Source organism: Symsagittifera roscoffensis, chromosome 2, assembly GCF_963678635.1.
Source record: "Symsagittifera roscoffensis chromosome 2, txSymRosc1.1, whole genome shotgun sequence".
Classification (NCBI taxonomy): domain Eukaryota; kingdom Metazoa; phylum Xenacoelomorpha; order Acoela; family Convolutidae; genus Symsagittifera; species Symsagittifera roscoffensis.
The window spans coordinates 30,292,090-30,312,529 of record NC_087063.1 but is presented as its reverse complement, the minus strand read 5'-3'; the positions used below and the strand labels follow the sequence as shown (position 1 = coordinate 30,312,529).

At 38.2% G+C, this 20,440-nt stretch overlaps 1 protein-coding gene across 1 annotated transcript; it reads left to right on the top strand.

Moving 5' to 3' along the window:
* The first annotated feature begins 5,385 nt into the window (after nucleotides 1–5,385).
* Nucleotides 5,386–19,858, top strand: LOC134839215 (junction plakoglobin-like). Its single transcript, XM_063854692.1, has 9 exons — nucleotides 5,386–5,745; nucleotides 13,700–14,972; nucleotides 15,165–15,394; nucleotides 15,942–16,439; nucleotides 16,876–17,155; nucleotides 17,378–17,601; nucleotides 17,829–17,979; nucleotides 18,582–19,046; nucleotides 19,135–19,858. The coding sequence occupies exons 1-9, from the start codon at nucleotides 5,734–5,736 to the stop codon at nucleotides 19,215–19,217; spliced, it is 3,216 nt and encodes a 1,071-aa protein (XP_063710762.1). The 5' UTR covers nucleotides 5,386–5,733; the 3' UTR covers nucleotides 19,218–19,858.
* The last annotated feature ends 582 nt before the right edge of the window (nucleotides 19,859–20,440 follow it).

The following is a 20,440-nucleotide window of genomic DNA, read 5'->3' as shown; positions in this document are numbered from 1 at the left end:
TCAAATGGGCTCCTATAATCCTAATATGCCCGCCCGTTGGTAGTTGACCTTTTATTCCGACTCGAAATGGATATTTTAATTGCTCAAATTGCCCCAGAAGTTTTCAATAAGGAGGGTTGTTAAGGGGCTTAAGTCACTCCGGAGGGTTACTACGGAGGGCTGTTAAGACACTCAGCTTACTTCGGAGGGTCACTTTGGAGGGTACCTTAGCCACCCAAGTTACTTCGGAGAGTCCCCTCAAACTCACTAAGGAGGGTCAATAAGAGGCTTAATACGCTCCAGACGGTTAATTCGGAGGGTTCCTTCAAAATTTCAAATTTTTCAAATCTCACTTGGAAAGGTCTCCAACTAGTCTCAGAAAATGTCAAAACAAGCTAAATTCTCTGTGGGGTTTGTTTTAACTTCTTCGGAGGGTCTCGTGGAAAATTTCCACCAAGGAGGGTTGCTAAGGAGCTTAGCTGACTCCGGAGGGTTACTTCGGAGGGTTCCCCAAAAATCGAGAAAACGGATTATTCTACCGCTGTAAAGCCTCCGAATGCGGTCTAATTGACTTAAAACCAGGTTGGCTGACACGGTCAACCTTCCCAGTAGGATAAAAAGGTGATCTTATAAAATTTTCTGCCGCTCGGATAGTTCCCTAAAATTTGGACCCTCCGAATCAATAAATTCTAAAAAAATTTTCTGTCCTGAGATTATCAACCCAAAAACGGTTGCGGTCCAAGAAAGTGGTCAAAAACGTCGACTTATGGTACCAAAGTTATCCCAATCGGTTGGCTAGTTTTTGAGAAATTGCCAAAAACGCGTTCATCAAATTGGCCTTTTTTCACCACCTATATAGGTTCTGAAAGACTTTTTCCGCAATTCTTAGTGAAAGTGCCTAAAAATTATTATAACGAGCGTAGTAGCCCAGTATGGACCAAAATTGGTTTGGAAACAAAAAATTGGCCAAATACTATCAAATTTGGACCCTCGGGTTCCTTCCTTTTCCAATCTTTAAGTCTCTTGCTCTATCCACGGAGCTGTTCGGAGGGTTACTCAAAAATCTTTTATCGCTTTAACTCTAACACTCAAAAATTTGATCCTCAAAACTTATTGAAGAAATTCGGAAAATTACAAAAATTTTGATCGAAAAATTTTGTTTTCGCCAACTTTTACTAAGTCTTTTTTCGCGCGGTCTTTTTAGTTAGAGGGATTGAACTACGTAGTAAATCCCTGTATAAAAGTTTTTTGCTGTTCGGAAAAGCTCGGATATCTAAAATTTTGGGGGTCAGCAGTTTTTTCGAAAATCAGTAATTTTCGACAAAATTGGGGTGTTTCTCGGGTCTAAATAGGAGATAGGTAATATATAGTAAGGAAAATAATCTATTAGTAGTCGCTCATCAAAATTACTATACCCTCCTTTGCGCCAAAATACCAGAATGAAGACCCTTTAACTCGGAAATTCGCAATCGATGGCGGGTACAATCGGACCGAGCCAATCGTGCCTCCCACCACTTAAGTTTTAATGAAATAGTACCCAATTCATACTAAAATTGTGTCAAAGATACCAAACAGTCGTTTTGGATGTTGTCCCTGATGTCCCTGTTGAGTCTGGAACACGTCGGTCAGCTTGCCACTCTACCCTCCGGTCACTGGCAAAATCACCATTAACGTGCTTAATTACCCAAATAATACTCAAGGGAGGGTACCTAACCCGCCACCAAAACACTCAATCTTTCTATGATTTAAATCAATCTGAAACAACGACAAATAGGAAGGTCAGATCGCATCTCGTCCGGAAAAAAACATAAACTGTCACTTTATGTTTTTAAATGTTTTTGGTCTTTTTTGGATTTTTTACTGTTTTTTGTACTTTTTTTCTTTTCAGATAAATTTGTTTTTGGCTTTTTCTTGGTTATACGCTAATTTCGTTTGGTTTTACGCTTTCTCTTTAATTGTTTTTGGTCCCGGGACCTTGGAACAAGCGGGCTCTCGACTTCCCATCTATCCCTCCGGCCCCCGGAATTTTCGGTCCTAACTAGGTTAAAAAGCTAAATAGTACTAGGCGGAGGGTCCGCACCTTCCCCCTAGTAAAAAAAGGTCATTAAGGCCTCTAACTCGGGCATGCGCCCGGAGCGGAGGGTTCGTCGCTGAAACGTTTGCTGATCATGATGGTCTTATGCCTTTAACAGGCCCACCCAGGAGCGCCATAAAAAACGTCTATGTAACATTCACCCAAATACTACACAGTGACAGAGCGTAGAAAAAGTACCTATAAACGACTGGCCGGCGTCAGTTATCTAGATTCTACTCGTTTTTCACCGTCTCGACCTAACCAGTTGATTTTCTGGTCTGTCTAGGGCTAAGTAAAAAGTTACTATTTTCAGGCCATCAGTCAAACAACTTTTAATCAGCTTTCGTTTACATGCGAACACAACCACATAGCTGGGTCTTGGTTCCTCAGACTACGTGATTGCTATTTTTCTATGTTTTTGGTGACAGGCCTATATTAAATCCATTGGAGATGGACTGACCCTTTCCTCTTTCTAGCTACTCATATTCTAAAATACAAATAATACCGGTGTTAATTCAAAAGTTTATGGCATCAGAGTAGCTAAAAAGTCTGTTCTTTATAGTCCTTCACCATATACTGTCTCTGGGGGGCCGAGCCTCCGCTTCCGTGATTTCACTGTAACAACGTCGTTATTACTCCCAAATCGTGGCACGGGAGGGTACTGCTCTTTACGCCTTCCCAACTGAAGCCTCCTTTCCAGCTGTCGTCTCTAATCAGCTGTCTTATCGTGCGTGATTGTCACGATAAGAGGCTTCGTTTTTTTCCATCGTTCCCGTACGACTGTTCTTCACTATTTCAGCTGTTGTTCTATTTTTTGTCACTTTTTGGCTCAAAATGGTCGTTTTTACATTTCTGAGAAATGTGACGTCACAAACCGAAATTTTGAAAACCAAAAGTCCAGATTATTCTGACCCTCCTTCGCAACAGTTTTTTATCGCTAAGGCCTCTATTTCTACTTTCGTGTCGTGCCGGAAGGTTGAGCTGTGCCAATCTGGCAGAATGGCACAGGAAAACGGCTAAGAAAAGTAGTAAGTATTAGAGGTTTCGTTATAAAAAAACTTTTGTTCTACCCTCAAACTCGCTCTCCGGAGAATAGTTACACACAAAATTGTTCGCCCAACTCGGGGTTACAAATCAATATCAATATATAAGTAAACATATTGGTTAAATGCAAAGATTTATTCTTTTGTGAAGACATGTATATTTTGGCAGATCTTTTCTCTTCTTCCTCTTTTGTTTGATGATGTCCTTGTCAAAAATTGTTTCTCAATTCTTTGCTTTTGCTATGTCTTCTGTTGTTGAATTCGGGTCTAGGACAACAAGCCGACGGGACTTCAAGCCGAAGGGACTTCGGGCCGAAATTAAAACTTTACAAGCACCTCAAAACACTATTTTATCATCTGTAAAACGTTTCTTTTCAAAAATTTTGGCAAGTTTAGTCCATAATAAACGGAATTCATGACAATGCACCACTTGTGATTGGCATCCGTTTATAACATCAGCCGGTTTTTGAAAGGCATAAATTATAAACATGAAAAATGCCTTCAACCATGTTTTACTTTTCAACTTTCCGAAACATCATTTGGAGGCTTAAATTTTATGAAAATGGCAATAACTTGTGAAGAAAGATCTTCTTGTGAAGAACTTCAGAAATTCTTCAATAAAATTTTCAAATTAATCATATTTCACGAGTTTATAAGGAACTATTCGGCTTGAAGTCCCTAATTTTACGATTCGGCTTGAAGTCCCGTCGGCTTGATGTCCGGCACCCGTTGAATTCGTGACATGCATCCGTTGAATTTTATTTTCAAATAGTGTGAACTGCGCAGTCGATTGTGTAGTTTCGTCTTCACGGAATATTGTCAAAGTTCAAAAGGAAAAATCTGGTGTGCTAGTCTGAGGAAAAAATACCGGGGAAGATCAGGGATCAGGTGTATTAAAAGGGGGCGTTTTTTATTTTTGAGAAATCAGAGTGAAAAAAATATGATGTTAGTTGGCTGTCAAAAGGATGATAGTAATCACTGTTCAGCTTTCGCCAAAGCATGTAATGATAATCTTTCTCATCAACAAGATTCACGAAGGTTTAATTCAAATTTTTCATTGGTATGTTACAAATCGCAGTGACTTTCAGTATCAATTTTTGACTTATTTCATGATTTATCATAGTGCGGGAAAGTTGCTTCAGCAACATTAGTCGAAATCAAAATACATTGCTGAAATGTCTACTTTTTCTTATATCTGTTGCTTGAAAAAATTAACCGCTCAATTTTAATCTAATAAATGAATTCTTGATTGTTAGATGATGAAATATTCAAAATTACTGTCAAAAAATGATCTAATGGTCATAAAAAACTTGACTTGGCTCAACTGCTTCTCTCACAACCACGTGTGTATGTGTGATTATGAAGTATATGATTTGGTCATTTAATAAATCTTTTTTTTTGCTGCGGTCAGGCCCTGGCAGAAGCTTTGATAACTAGTCATTAATGCATAAAAACAACTAACAATTTATAACTCAAAATTAATTTGTTCTTCGTCAAAATGAAGAGCGACTCAACATCAACATTTCATTAAGTCTCAATGCCGTTTTTCTCGACTCCTCAGCGGTTTTTCAATTTTAAAAAATATATATATATCGAAGGAATCACGACTGCAACGTGTTTAATATCAAACATAGCTCAAAATTTTTTTAGAAGTTTCATTATAGAAACTGATTTTTTTTTTGAAAAAAAAAACACCCGAAGCTTTACTCCACGCCTTCTATCAGTTCTCAGAACATCAATTTTCTATCGCTACAATCGCCTTTTAGCTACATTGCAAGATCTTAGTCGCAGTTGTTGGGAATTGACTGAGACGTGTTTTCGCCTGACTGGAAATTTTAAATCAGATTCTCTAAATAAAGCGCTCCAAGAAATGGTCTGGCGGGTGTTTTCGTTCTACGTGCTAACTATTCCCGTTGTACATATTCTATATTAATTCTCTGAAAACAAACGGTGCAAATTCATGATACCCATTCTGAAACCTACCAGCTTAAGTTTATAGAATTTTGAATCTGCTGCTTAACAATAGTACCTATATTTTGGGTTTTCTTGCAGTGTTATTGTTCAGACCGTTAATGTAGTGAAGATTTGAGTTTGGTTGCGTTTCAACCGGTTTTGGTCCAATCTTCAGATCGAAAGTAGAATGGTCTACTTCAGTTTCATATCGTGGTGGTGGTTACGTGCACAACCGCAGTGAATGCCAGTAACCGTGTGTAGTAGTAGTACCAATCTAGCAAGTGTTTGAATTGATTGCTCAGTATGACGTGCTCCACACTAATTCAAACATAACGTAACATACCATAAAAAGAACAGAAGCGCTGGCCAAGAACACGCTTCACTTGTGCTTGTTTAGCTTGTAAATTATATCTATCTTTTCTCTACTCAAATTTAACATTTATTTGCTTTTCAGATTTTATTTGAACCTTAAGAGCTTCAAATCGAATAGCAAGATCGGTCAACATTTTCTATCCAATCAAACCTACTTTACCTCAAAGTGAAATTATTAGTTCTATTGGTGTCAATTAGAAGTCAGTCTTCATTTTTTACTCAGAGATAAGATGGCATCAACTGTCTAACCTAGAAGAATCAAAACTGCCAATTGCTATCAAGCAACAAACGATACGAAACTCCTGCAACACGATGCAATGCCAAGTAAGTCAAAATTTCAAATAAAAGATTTTTCTGTTCTTTACAATGGGTTGCTCTTCTTTTAAGTGTTTATATTGCAATGCGAATTCGTGTAAAGAAAAAACTGTTCTTTTGAAGATCTTTTGAGGATTCGGGAATCAATTTAATTTTGTTCCCCCGAAAGACCAAGTTAGGAACTTCCTCCCAAATATTTCATTTGGATTAAAATCGCTGAACGCTGAGAGTTAATTATTTAATTCTGATTGGCAAAAAAATCTTATCCTATCTTCTTATATATTAAATGAAAGTGCGCTATAGACCCAATGCGCTATGGACGCAATGTTTAATTGCACGCAATGTTTTAGCTTTGTCGAATGCAACGTTTAAAAAACTTTTTAGGCTTAACGTTTAAGAGAAGGCCAAGAATGTTCTATAATTCAATGTTTCATCGCTTCAATAGCTCGCTTGAATAATCAAACTTTTTCGCTATGCAATCCAAGCTATGAAAACAACATCGTAATTTCTCAAAAGGTTCATTTGTTTAATAGCATGCTTAGAGAAACTTCTGCTTTTCGCGGACAAGTTTTCAATTTGAAATAACTGAAATACTAAAACCGATTCACTCTATGAAAATTTTCGTAGCTTCATTTGAAAAATTTCGAAACAATTGAACCTTCTGAAAACCGATTCGTTCTATGAATTAATTTGAATTTTTCCATGTTTCATCACTTCAATAGCTTTCTTGAATAATTTTACTTGCTTGCGATGCAACACCAACTATCCAAACTGACTTAGTGATTTATGAAACATGATTTAAGAAAACTGAAAGTAATTTATGAAATAGTTTTAAGTAATTCGAAACTTCATTGCTTTGATAGCTTGCTTAGATAAACTTTTTGCAAACCGATTCATTTTGTGAAGTAACTTGAAATATTTCAAAATTTCATCAGTTGAATGACTTCAAAATAAAACTTAAGCTTCTGACCGTTTCCCTTCCTGAAAAACTTGAAAAATTTTGAAGCTTCATTTTTTTGATAGCTTGCGTAGAAAATTTTGAATTGTTTGCAAACCGATTCGTTCTGAAATAACTTGAAGTTTTTGAAAATTTCATCTTTTCAATTGTTTTTTTTTTGAATTTTTTCACTTCTTTGCGAAGCAATCCAAGGTATGAAATTAACTTCCAATTATTTCAAAATTGCATCGCTGTAATAGGTTGCTTAGAATTTTTTCTACGTTTAATGAGTCAGTTTGTTTCTTTAAAAAAACAGAATTTTTTTCTTTGCTTGAACGCCTTGCTCAGAAAAATCTAAGTGTTTTGCAAACCCATTTGTTCTATGTAATAACAAGATAAAATTCTAAACTTCTTAGTTTTCTTGAAAAACTTTAACTTTTTTGTTGAACAATCCAAGCTATGAAAACAACTGCGAGATATATAAATTTTTCACTGCTTGAGTAGCTTGCTTGGCAAAATTTCATTTCGAGAGCCGATTCTCTCTATGAAAAACCTTGAATTTTTTTTGAAGTTTCTTTGCTTGAACACCGTGCTTAGAAAAATTTAGAACTTTTGCGAGATTTGCTTTATTAGGCTTGCGATTAACAAGCGTTATCAAACTGGAAAATATACTTTTTTTTCGGTTAACAACTTGTTTAACAGAATCACTTGAATCAATTGGTATCTTGGTTCGTATTGAATTCAAATTTTTAAGCGTCTCCGTACACTTAACTTAGTCTTGAGGTAACTATTACGCCTGGGTTCGAAACTGACCGGACTTGTTTTTTTAATCAAACTAGAAATAGTCCGTTTCAAAAAAAAATTTGATGGCTTATTATTGTCTGTTTGTTTTGTCGGCGTAGTTGTCATATTGTAGATTATTTTTTTAAGAAATTTTGTTTTCTTTATAGTTGCTTTTTTAGTGCTCTGATTTACCTCTACTGTTTTATTGTAAAATATTTAACCTTGACGTCGTATATAAATATATTTTTTCGTTTAAAAACTTTATTCTGCCCAAATGATGTCGGTCCATTTTTTATCGGCGTAGTGACTTAATTTCGAGTCGTTTCAACGGAAACATATTTTTTAGGCTGGCCTCTGGATCGCGCAAAATGCTAAATTTATTAGTAGAAATTGAGTTCAAGTTTTCCATACCAATTTTTTTCGGCTTTTTTGATTTGTTCTCTTTTTTTTTCGGCTTGATAGGTTGCGGCGTATATTGTATTGGTATATGGGCCTCATATTGAGTCTTTCGACAAGCAGAGAAGGTTTCGTGTGTGCTTGTCTGTGTTTTGAAGTTGAGGGGGACTTAAAATCTTCTTAGTCTAAATGTTTTTTTCGGCTTTTTTCTTTTTTGGGCTTAATAGGTTTCGGCGTATATTATATAGGCTTAGTGTCCTCATTTTGTTTCTTTTGACGAGCAAACAAACTGTTTTGAGGGTGAGATGGACTTATTACCTTTTCAGAAGTCTGAAGTCATGTCGTTTTTTTTCGGCTTAGGGGGTTTCTGACAAGGTATTTTTGGCTGTTACCGCTGGGCACATTATCTTCTGATGATTAATACACATTCTATTGTCTCGTCATGTTTTTGTTTCAAAACTAGCCTTATTTATTTTAAAAGATCTCGTTTTTTCGACCTTCTCGTTTTAAATTTTTTTGTCTGTGTTTGTATCGCAAGTGATGCGAAGCTCAGCTTCGCCTCTGTGTGAAATATCTTTACATACTTCAAAGTTTCATCGCTTGAATAGCTTGCCTAGAGAAATTAAAGATTTAGCCGACTGATTTACTTCATGAAACAACTTGAAATGTTTTAAAGTTTTTTTGCTTTAATAGATTACTTAACAAAATTTAATCTTTTTGCGAACCGATTCGTTCTTTGAAAAATTTTAACGTAATTCGGAGTTTCATCATTCAAAAAATTTCAGTTATATCGCGATTCGATTCGCCTCATGAAATGACTTAAAATTTTTAAAAGTTGCATCGCTTGAACAGCTTGCATCGAAGTTTTTTCCCAAACTGATTCGCTCAACGAAATTATCGTTACCGAAGATTGCAAGTTAATTTTAATTAGGGAAATTGTTTCGAACGAATTCGCTCATTGAAATAACACTAAGATTTTCGAAGTGTATTCGTTTGATTGGTTTGCTTATACAACTAAAGTTTTTCGCAAACCGATTCGCTCTATGGAACTCGAAATATTTATAAATTTCTTTTCTTCAGCCGATTCCCTCGATAAACTAACTCGAAATACTGAAATATTTCAAGGTTTCAACGCTTAGTAGGTTGCATGGAAAGACGTAAACTTTTCATGAACTGCTTCGGTATTGATGTAACTTGAACTTGAAATATTGAGAAAAGACCTGACATAATTTAAAGGCTCAGCACTTAAGTAGTATAACCAGAAAAACTTGCAAACCGAATCACGCAATGAGTTTTTCAAACTTTTTGTAAATCATCTTGTAATTGCTCGCGGAAAAAAATTGTCAAATATTTTTGAATCGATTCACGGTATGGTGTTTGAATTTCCAAGTTTCGTCGCTCGCTTTAAATTTTCAAGTTTTATCGCAAGTATTTATACGAATCGATTCACTATGAAGTAACTAAAATTATTTGAAGATTTTCATCGCTTGTATGGCTTGCACTGAAATATTTTTTTTTGCGAATCGATCTAAGGTATGAAGTAACATAAAATGTTGAGAACTTAGATCAGCTGAATGGTTTGCGCACGCAAACGATTTGAAAATTGGTGCAAGTTGAAATGTCTTGAAATAGTTCAAAGTTACTTGCCAGCGTGATTGAATAGCTTGCCTCGATAAACTTAAAAATGTGCAAACTGATTTACAGTATGGATTAACTCGTTTTACAATTTTCATTGCTTGAATATCTTGCTGCTTGCTCAGTAAAAAACAATTTTGTGGGTCGATGGATTAATGGAGATGGGCTTGCTCTTATATGTTAAAGCCATTCTTATATCTCCCGGAATTGCTTCAGGGAAAGATTATTAGTTTGGTACGGGTTAAGCATCAACGAAACGTTTCATTTTTGACAAAAGACATCAAATTATTGTGCCAATAGAAACAGTCTTGAAAGCCACTTTGACGCAGTTTAAGAACAATAATTACACTTGCGAGAGCAAGTATCTCGTAATCGGGAACTACTTTTTTCTCGTTAGCAACTTAAGTTATATATCTTCCAAGTTTCTTCCCACTTGGCCTCGAGGTAACGCCGTTGCCGTAGCACCCTAAGGCCTAGGGTATAGTCTCGGCCGAGCCATTGTAGTGTTGTTCATGTTCTTCATTTTAGTTTCAGGGGGATTTCAAATTTTTTATTTTTTTTTATAAAATCAATTTTTCTTCCGGCCGAACCTGTGTCGGCTTAGTTGCCATATCAAGAATTTTTCTTGTGTTTGATCACTTTTTTGTAGTTGCAAGTGTTGTTGATTATATTTTCAGGAGTTACTTTAAACTATACAGATTTGTGAAAAATATTTTTTCCGACTTTGTCAGTTTTGTTTACTCTTCATAAATTTTGTTCCGTTGCTAATTCAGTATTCAAATATCTGGCTTGTTTGTCTAGAATCAACTTATATCGAGACCTACGAAAATTTATTTTTTGGTAGACCTATTTTTTTCAAAATTTTTCATTTTTCACTGCCTTCGTATGTTTTTGTTTGTGTGTTGTATATCAAGTGGTGCGAAGCTCCGCTATACATCTCTGTTAAACTTGTTCGCGACACTGTTGTAATGAATCATTTCTTTTCTCAGAACTGCAGAACAGTGCCACAAAAACTTTTTGCGTAGTTTTCTCGGATTAACGAAAATTTTCTTCAGCTCAAATCGATAGCATGGAAAATTATCAACTGTCTGATCCCAAATAATTCCGGATGCTCAAAAACTTAAATGAAAGTAGCATAAGTAGAATTTTTCCTGCAAAATGGCATTTAATTAGTACAAGTATTCCGCTTACAATTAAGTCCATTTGTACTATAAGTTTTGTTGCCTCGACTTTCTTGTTGCCTCGATATTTATTGTCAGCGTCATATTTTTGCCAAAAATGATTGCGGCTTTTAAGTCAACATCTCGTCTCACTCGAATTTATGACTAAAATTTAAATTTTCAACCCGGTTTTTCTCGACACTGGGATAATTTTTTGAAAGTTTTTGTCGTTCGTGTCACGGCTGAAAGGGTTTTAATGTGATATGTCAGTCAATCTATTCCCTAATTTTTGTGGTACCTGGTTTTGCGTGGAAAACATTTAAAAAAACAGACCCGAATACAAAGTTCCTCACTGATCAACAATGACTTTGATCAGCGGCAAACACTGATTCGCGCACATTTGAGCCAAGGTCAGCAGAGCAAGTGTTTGTTACTTGCAAGTTACGCATTTTTTTTTTGAAGTACAAACTTCGCTTATGGTAGCGTTAGTCAAGTCTTGCGTGTTACTGCCTGTTCTATGGGTTGTCTTTTAGTTTCTGCGAGTTGTCGCGGTACCAATCGTAGCATTCACTGTGTTTTTTACTGCGCTTGATATTGTAAGATCTGAATGTCGTGTGTATCGTTATAATGGTATTCGATTTTTCCTCGGAGTTGAGAACAATATTGACCTACAAAATTGTTGCTTGCGAATGGTTTTTGTGGAAAAAATTTGTCAGCGGAGTTCAAATTTTTCGCATGCGTTTTGTATGCATGCCTTGAAATAGCAAGATTTTTTATAAAATGGGGTAAATAACTGGTTTTTATAAATAACTGGTCACTCAGTTTTTTTGATCCGCCACTGAAGTGTCTTTGTCTTCGGGAGGAACTTTGTCTTCGGTTGTGTTTTAAGTTTTTTTTTCACTCAAAATTAGATATCACACATAACCAGCAGAATGGGGTGAGCGATACATCATACTTAATGCCCATCGGTCGTGATTTGATAGACCTTAAAAAATGATCACTGCTTAGAAAAACCAGTTAGAAGTTTTTTTTGGAATAGATGGCATAAATAGAATAAAATTAATTATTGAAGCTTCCTGTAGCGCTTCAGTGGTACTTAAAAAGTTGAAAATTTCAATACATTGTGTTGAAAATTAAAAAAATAATAAGACATTTGTTTAGTTTTGTTATTTATGTATGAAAGATAAATGTTGTCACTTAAAGTAAATGCGAATGTTCTAAGTTTTCTTTTTATTATCTCCACATCACGCTCAAAAAAGTGCCCAAACTTGAAATAAAAACATAATTATATTTGTTTCAATTTTTTGAATAACTGTGGTCGGACCATTGTGAGCTACTTGCACAGCAAACAGCTCCTCTTGTTACAAATAACTTGCACAGCAAACGGCTACTTTTGTTGCAAATTTTTTCTCCCAAATGAAATTAATCGGCTAACTTTTCTGTCGACTACTTGAGCATTTTAAACAAATTTGTATTATTCTAAAGTTCGAGTTTTGGGGTGGAGATTGTTAGTTCTTTTGGTCTATTGGAAGGGGGAGGAAGGTTATTTACGTGGACCCAATATCCTAGGCTTGTAATACCAGAAACAAATGCTATTTTGAATGCTGTTCATGGTAATAATTCTTTCTTTTTTGTTCGAACATGGGCTCTTGTATCGAGAAACAAATGTTGATGGGATCAGCGATTCTGAGACTTGTCCATTGGTTAGGAATTAAGTCTTGTTTATTTCCTCAACCCGGGGAACTGAAATAGTTTATGAATACGGGTGTTTGTGGTCTGAGAAGTAATCGCCAGGAAAGGAAAATATTATTGCAGTAGTGTTGTTAATCCAGTACGTATGAGACCAGTCGAAGATTGTGATATGTCAACAAATGAGTGAAAATTGGTTCTAGATTGTTTCCTGTCTAGGTTGTTAATCATTCCTAATTCTAAATTTGTGCTGATTGTCTAGTTGTGATTTTGTTGGGATTTTCTTTTCTGCTATATTTTTGAATCAACGTATTATGAAGTTGGATTCGTTGTCAAAACTAGTCTGTTTGGTCAGAATATTTTCAGGTCTTGAACTCAAATTTGAACTCAAAACAAGGACTCGATTTCGGCTAAATTAAATTGACATAATTTGTTTAGCATTAAAACCATAATAAATGTCAACAAAATTGGTTCAGGCGTGCATGAGTTAATCACAATAACCAATGATTTACTGATCGAACCGAACCTATAATTGGATTTGAAACCCATTTTTGACATCCACGCAAATTCGAGCTCTTTAGTTTAACTCCATTTGAACTTGACAAGCTTGTTATTCCATTTCTCAAGTATTTATTAGTTTACTAGTTTTATAAATAGAGATATTTTTCTCAAGCAGAGGTTTTATCGACCGCTAACAGTGTGGCGATTAGACCCCCTTGTAGCATCTCGGACTGCTTATTAGTGTGTTTTGTGCGTGTAATTGGAGGAGGGACGTGGGGCGACTTGGCTATAAGGCGGTGCTCGGATATCCTGCTTGGCGTGACTTCCGCTCCCATCCCCACTTAATCCCGACTAAGATAAACTTATCAATCCAAACTGTAGCAAATTAATATTGGACCTCCCCCTGGTCGCCGGATTGCGAATAGCAGATTAGCGTTATCCTACTGCTATTACCACTTCGTCTATCTCTATCTCAATTAATATTACACTACCATTCTTATACAACGCGCATTGCGAAATAAAATTGCATTTTTAGTTTAACCTGAACATAATTGTACATATATAGTCTACCCTCATAGCTCTTATTTAATACTTCGAAAAGAAACGTTATCTTCTTATGCAATAAATTGATTAATTCGTGATACTGACTAGCGAAGACAGATGATTACGTACATATCGGTTGGTATTTTGCAAGAAATTACTTTTAAATGTCGCCTAGGCGTAGGAAATCGGCGTCAGAATTCAATTGCCCTTAAGTCAAGTTTCAGTTGCAATTTTTTTTGATCTTTAAAGACGATTGAGAAGTCAGATTTTCTTGCAAGAGAATTTATCAGTTTTAAATTGAATTCTGAATTTTGTTTAGAGTGGATCAGGTCCTGCTGGACCCCCTCCCCAGATGGTTTCTCAGATGGTCCCGCAGCAACAAGTTCCCATGGATCAACATTATGACTCACCGGGAGCCCAAATGTGTCCGCCAGGTGGACCTCCGGGTCACCCCGTGGCATCACGAGTACCGCATCAACATGCTCACATGCAGCAGGCACCTGCCCCGCAACAAGTCAGTAACTTCGGTCCAATGCCTCCGCAAGGAAACTACGAACAGATGATGCAAATGCTTCATGAGCGTCAAGAACGAATCAAAGCAGTAATGAATGATCCTGCAAACCAGCAGCAGCTGCCGCAGCTTAGAATGCAGCTTGCACAGAACACACAAGAAATTGAGAATTTAAATAAGCAACAGAAGGCAAGACATCAATCGCCGATATTTTATCAGCAGCAACAACACCAGCCCCAGATGCAAGCTTATGGACAGGGAAATCAACCCGGGGGACCACCCCACATGATGCAGCAGGGACCCCCTAACCAACAAGGTCCTCATCCTGGTTACATGGATATGAACGCCCAACATCAAGCTATGATGCACCATCCCAACGCACCACCGGGATCCATGCATCAACAGCAGCAGCAGCCGGTGATGAACAAAAGCCAAAGTATAGCCGCATGGCAGCACCAGAACTACATGCTGGACTCAGGTTTGAACAGCGGTCACTCTACTGCTCCACCGTCCTTATGTAGCAATGGAACCGGAAATGAGTTACTAGATGACGATGCGGATTCGGTCTATAGCTCGCATGCTTCTTGGAGTGGCAGTGCTCCTGGATATCCTCAGGCATGTTACACCCCGGAGCAGTATGAAAATTTTAATGGGCCTCGAAGTGTAGGAATGTATTACGAGAACGGTCCCAACTCCATTCCTTGCGAGACTCCGAGTTATCCATCGCCTCAGACTTTTGATCCGAACAACCCACAACAAGTTCCTCCGAATATGGTAGTACAACAAGGACCTTCGGGGCAGCAGCAACAAATGGGACCGCAAGGTCAACAACAAATGCCGCGTCAGACTCTGAAAGACGCGATCAGTCAAATTGCCCAGATGTTAGTCGACACCGATGCTGTTGTGCAATTACAAGCGGCTGAAACCGCCCAGGCAATGGCTAAAAACCCACAGAATAGATCTGCAATCATTCAGTCTTCCCAGATGATCCAGAATTTAGTGAACGCACTGAATAGCGATAGCGAGGAGATTGTAAGATGTGCTGCGGGTACCTTGCACGACTTGTCACAAATGAAACCAGGTGAGTCATCATGCTCCGTTTTAGAACATAGCGCTCATGCTACAATCAGTCAAGTGTTTCGTAATGGTTAGTATTGCGACCCTTTGAAGCTATTTTAGAAGCTTTTACGCTCTTAACTGGTTTATCGGAGAGGTAAGAAGTTTCGATTTTTTTTTTCAACTGTCAACATTGCCCTAAAACGATTTCTTTCAGGTCTGTTGTCGATCTTCAAATGTGGCGGAATCCAGGCTTTGATTAACCTCCTGCAGTCACCTAGAGAGGCAATCCTGTTCTACGCAATCACGACACTGCACAACCTGCTCCTGAACCAGGAGGGAGCCAAGTCAGCAGTCGCCATGGCCAGTGGAATCCCGATTCTCGTGAACCTTTTGAAGAAACACTCCAATGTGAAGTTCCTTGCAATTACCGTCGATTGTCTACGGGTAAGTCGTAGTGAACAATCTACGAAGCTGATAATTTTTTCTAAAGCTAAGGACTTACCCTTCAACAGCAAAGTTTTATTGGATGTTATAGCTTCAGGTAAATGGACTTAAAAACATGATCAGATTAATTAAAATTAGTTCACATGTATTATTAAGAGTGATTTTTCTTATATAGGTCGTTCAGGTCATTGCCTTTGTTCAAGGACGGCAAACTCCAATATCGAATAGCCAAAGTTGAATGTCACGAAAAACGTGATCGACTTCTAGTTTCGAAAGTGATCTATTGATCCTGTTTTCGCAAAGTGGGTTAATTTTTTTTATCAAAAAAGTGTCAAACACAAATTTTTCTTGAAAGTCAAAAATATATAAGGCCATATAGTTATTCCTTTGAAATTCTTTTAAAAAAAAACAAGGCACTATTTGTTTCGTTGCGTTCATGGTCTTTTTCAAACTGCATGCGAGCGATGTTTTTGTGTTAAAACGAATCATTGGGTTGCTTAAGTTATTACACAGTTGATCTAACAAAGGTAAAATAATGTCTTTACAGTCTCTGGGTTTCGGAAACCAATCGAACAAGGAGGAAATTCTGAATGCAGACGGACCAGCCACCTTGGTTAAAGCCCTAACTTCATACGAGTACGAGAAGCTTCTGTGGACTATAAGTAGGGTGCTCAAAGTCCTCTCAGTGTGTCCGAAAAACAAGCAAGCGATAGTCGCAGCCGGAGGTGTGAGGTCACTCGCTTTCCATCTGAACAAACCAGGAGCTCCAAGCAGTCCAAGACTTGTTCAAAACTGTCTGTGGACTTTACGAAACATTTCAGATGTTACAACTCAGAGCGACAACATGCGTGATCTTCTGGAGAAGCTGATTCCATACGTGAAATGTAACGACGCGGTCATGTCCAGTTGCGCAGTATGCATTTTGTCGAATTTGCTGTGTAATAATGTGAACAATAAGAACGCATTTGTCCAGTTGCAAGGTATCCAGGCATTACTGTTTGCAATCGACAAGTCACAACAGGTCGAGGATCTCATTGAACCAGCGGTGAGCAGCTTCACTTTATCTTTCGATGTTACCTTTATGATGTTAACTTTGGCATGAATTTCTTGCAATTTTTGTATGCTTAAGTTCTTCATTTTGCTGTTAGTTCGCCATATTTGTTATATCGTTCAGACCTTTGAAGGTGACAGTAGACAATCGGAAGTAAATGAATACTCGATAAGAACATACCTAATTTGGATGTTAGCTTCAAAACCTAAACTTCTTCGTTATATGTAAAGCCACGACTGAATTCAATGTGCTTGTTCGAAATATCAGCAATGCATGTTTGGATGATTTGTAACTTGATCAAATTAGAAATTATAGGGCAAGTTAAGTGTATTGTTTCATTTCGGGACATTCAGTCTCTCCGGAAAGCCGTGAACAGCTCTTATGGAAGTCCTTTCGCTGCTGTACAAATAGTTTTCATTTTTTCTTTTAGCTCTGTGCGCTGCGTCACGCTACTTCACGTCACCCGCTACAAGGCGAAGCGCAAAACATTATCAGGACTGGTTTCGGTCTACACTGTGTGATGCGTCTCATGGACCAGCACATGGCGGCCGGAGGAGGAGGTAGTTCCAGCAGCTCGGCCGCTTCGACTGCATCCGGAGCCAGTGGGTCCTCCTCGGGAGGAAGCAAGTGGCCAGTTCTGAAGGCGGCTGTGGGACTGCTGCGTAATATGTGCACTGCGCCGGATAACTTGCCGGATCTTGTTCAGCACGGTTAGTATCTTATCTGGTGCTCCGAATGAAATCGAGGAGTATAATAAGGTTTGCATTTGATTAGGCAATAAGAGTATGTGAGTGAAAACACTACAACAATCTGTAATTAACATTTTATACAGATTTTCGAGTCTTAAGTTAATCATAAAGTGTTCAGCGTCATTTATTTTTCACGCTTTTTTATGTGGATTCAGTTGCAATGTTTGAGATTTTTTTTGTTAGGAGCTGTGGCGCGTTTGGTGAATGTGATCAAATGTGCCCAGACTGATTGGCAGAGGAGGGCGGCTGCCGGCCAGGAGTACAGACTGGACGGTGTGAAGATGGAAGACATAGTTGAGGGGGCGATAGGGGCACTGCATCTGATGGCATCGAAAGGACAGCCAAACCAGGCTGCCTACAGACAACAGATCAAGAGCACACCTAACGCTATCAACATATTCGTACAGGTATTGATATGAAATCACCAAGTAATAAGGTCAATGAATAAGAGCTGAGATCACTTAATTTTTTCTTGTATGGACGCTGTATGAACTTCTGCGACGTCCATGTTGAGATTTAAAAAAATTACATACCTTCGTAGACAATATCCGTAAAGTTGAATTTTTCTTTTTTCAGAAAATTGATGTTGAATTGATATTTCTAAAACACAGCTAAATGTTTTCTTGTGATTTAGATGTTGGCTTCCAATTCGCGCTCTGTGTTGCGCGTGACATGTTCCCTCCTGGCCGAGCTGGCTCTAGACCCAGACGGAGTGGAGATGATCAAACATACGAGTAATCTGCAGCCCCTCGGTGGACACATGGATTCCAGCGATCAACACATTTGTGAGTCCCAATTGAAGCCTAGTCTTTCTTTACGAATTTCAATAGTGTTTTTTGTATAATAAATTGTACAAACTTGAACGAAGATGTATGTATAAGTCAACAAGTTTGAATAAAAATGCCATCTTGAGCATAGTATATTTCACCAGGCGCGGATCTAAGAATTTCTTGAGGGGGAGGGGCATTTTCAAAAAAACCAAGATGATTTTCTGAGCTCTCCAAAATCTGAGCTCTCCCAAAAAAGGCGTTTTTAGGCACTTTTTGGAAAATTTCGACTGTAAAGTCGCGGTTTTTCGACGCGCGCTACCCTCTTAAAATTAGTATAGATTGGCACCGAAGGCGCCTTTAGAAAAGATTTAAGGTCAGTCAGCCAAAAATGGATATCTCAAAATAGTACAAATGTGGGACCCTTTGGGTCGGCAGGGGGTCGAATCCTTGTGGGAAAGGAGGGGTGGCGTCAGCCCCCTCCCCTGAATCCGCTACTCTATTTCACGAAAAAACTCACTAAGAAAGTAGAATCCAAACATCATTTGGAAAATATATTTGAATATATGGTTAAAACACAATTCCGATATTCAAGCTTTGATCTGCTTCTTTTGCCTTAGCCGAAGCCTCCAATCTACTATTCCAACGATTAACAGCACAGAATAACCCAGGCCAGCCACCCTACAGCACGGCCAGTGGTAGCGGACCAGGGCCCAACATGGGAATCGCTGGAGCATCTGGCAACCAACCAGTTTCCAACTTCGCAATGGGATCTCACCAAAACCTGCAACCAAATTTACAATCTCACCAGCAAATCGCTCATGGTCATGCGAGTAATCAGCAGCAGATGATGCACCAGCATATGTCAGGCATGACACCATCGCATAGTGGCGGCAACAGTCCCATGCCCCACCAATCGTCTGACTTCGCCCCGATGGAAGTGTCCGGGAATCCTGGATCATCCGGTAACCATCAGCAACAAACTTCAAGTGGAATGAACCCGTCACATGGGTTCGGGGGAGGAGGATTTGGGGATATGCAGAGTGCGCAAGCCAATCCTTTCGGACCATCATCGCAAATGAACAGTAAGCAGTGCGGTTTTTCTTCTCGATGTCACCGGTTTTGTCGATAATTGACTTTGACTTCAAATTTATGTTTGCTAACTTGTTTCAGTGGAGTACAGTAATTTGCCTAACATGGACATGACATCCCTCACGAGTATCGACGACTTCGTGTTTGACGAGAACCTTTTCTGACACGAATGAGTCAACTCGACGTAGTTGGACTCATACCCTGGGGGCTCATTGTCTAAAAATCGCCTTGACGAATTCCCTAAAACTCAATAGCTTTCAAAACTGCATCTAACCTTGCTATGCCAGCGTCCAACAACGCCCTCAACAGTGGCTACAAAATATATGGCTAAGTGAAGTGAATTAGATGTATATGCCTCATTTAATTGTTAAACTGTAGGTTTTAGTAAATTAGTCATCTTTAATGTTATTTCATGAAAACAGCAGAACGTTTCTGTCAAATATTCCAAAAAGATGACGGTTTGCAATCTTGATTATCAGTTTTTTGAAGTAGTTTATCTTTTGTTTATGTTTATGTTGACTAATGCGACGAATTAGCAGCAAAAAAGCAACTTGAAGTAGCATAGCGATAAGTTAGTAAGTAATTCGATTTTCTTTCCCTTTCTCCTGATAACTTTTCTATCATCTAATTCTCTCACCCACAAAAATAGCTTTATCTTTACTTACGTCGATCTTGTCTGCTGATGTTAAATTTATGCCTATCCATTCTTAGCATTTGATACAAAATATCTTCATTAAGTCTTAGCTATTAAGTTAATTTTAATTATGTCTGTTGTAATCATTCTATGGATCAGGGGCGGATTGGGGGGGGGGGGGGGGGGGGGGATCCCAGGGATCCGACCCCCTGCCGACCCAAAGGTTCCCCCTTTGTACTTTTTTGGGATATCTATTTTTGGTGACGGGCCATACAATTTTTCTAAAGGCATCTTTGGTGCCAATATATCCTAATTTTGAGGGGGGAACAGCGCGCGCCAAAAAAACGCAATTTTTTGGTCAAAATTTTCCAAAAATTGCCTAAAAACGCCAAGTGATTGTTTCAAAATTTTTTTCAAAATTTTGCCTGCGGCGCAGAAATTTTGGCCAAAACAGGGTCTTTGTAGTGCTTTGGGAGAGCTCGGAAAATCAATTTGGTCGACCTAAAAAATTTTTTTTTGAAAATCCGCCCCCCTCGAGAAAATCCTAGATCCGCCCCTGCTATGGATAATGTTTCATCTTATAAGCTGAATTCATGTTACTCATCTCTATGTCTACTTATATTTGATTCTTTTTGCGCCAATTGCTGATTTATTTTTTTGTAACTTTTATTCCTCAAAGTTTCCGTCCTTTTTGATTCAATGTGTTCGAAAACTTGGCAAGACAAAACTTTTGGGGGATATATTGGTTAGACG

What these genes read in the sequence shown, in the direction of transcription:
- LOC134839215 (XM_063854692.1), top strand. An exon ending in AGGATCTCATTGAACCAGCG is followed by an intron (nt 16,440 to 16,875) that starts GTGAGCAGCTTC and finishes TTTTTCTTTTAG; the next exon opens with CTCTGTGCGCTGCGTCACGC. An exon ending in TTCCAGCGATCAACACATTT is followed by an intron (nt 17,980 to 18,581) that starts GTGAGTCCCAAT and finishes CTTTTGCCTTAG; the next exon opens with CCGAAGCCTCCAATCTACTA.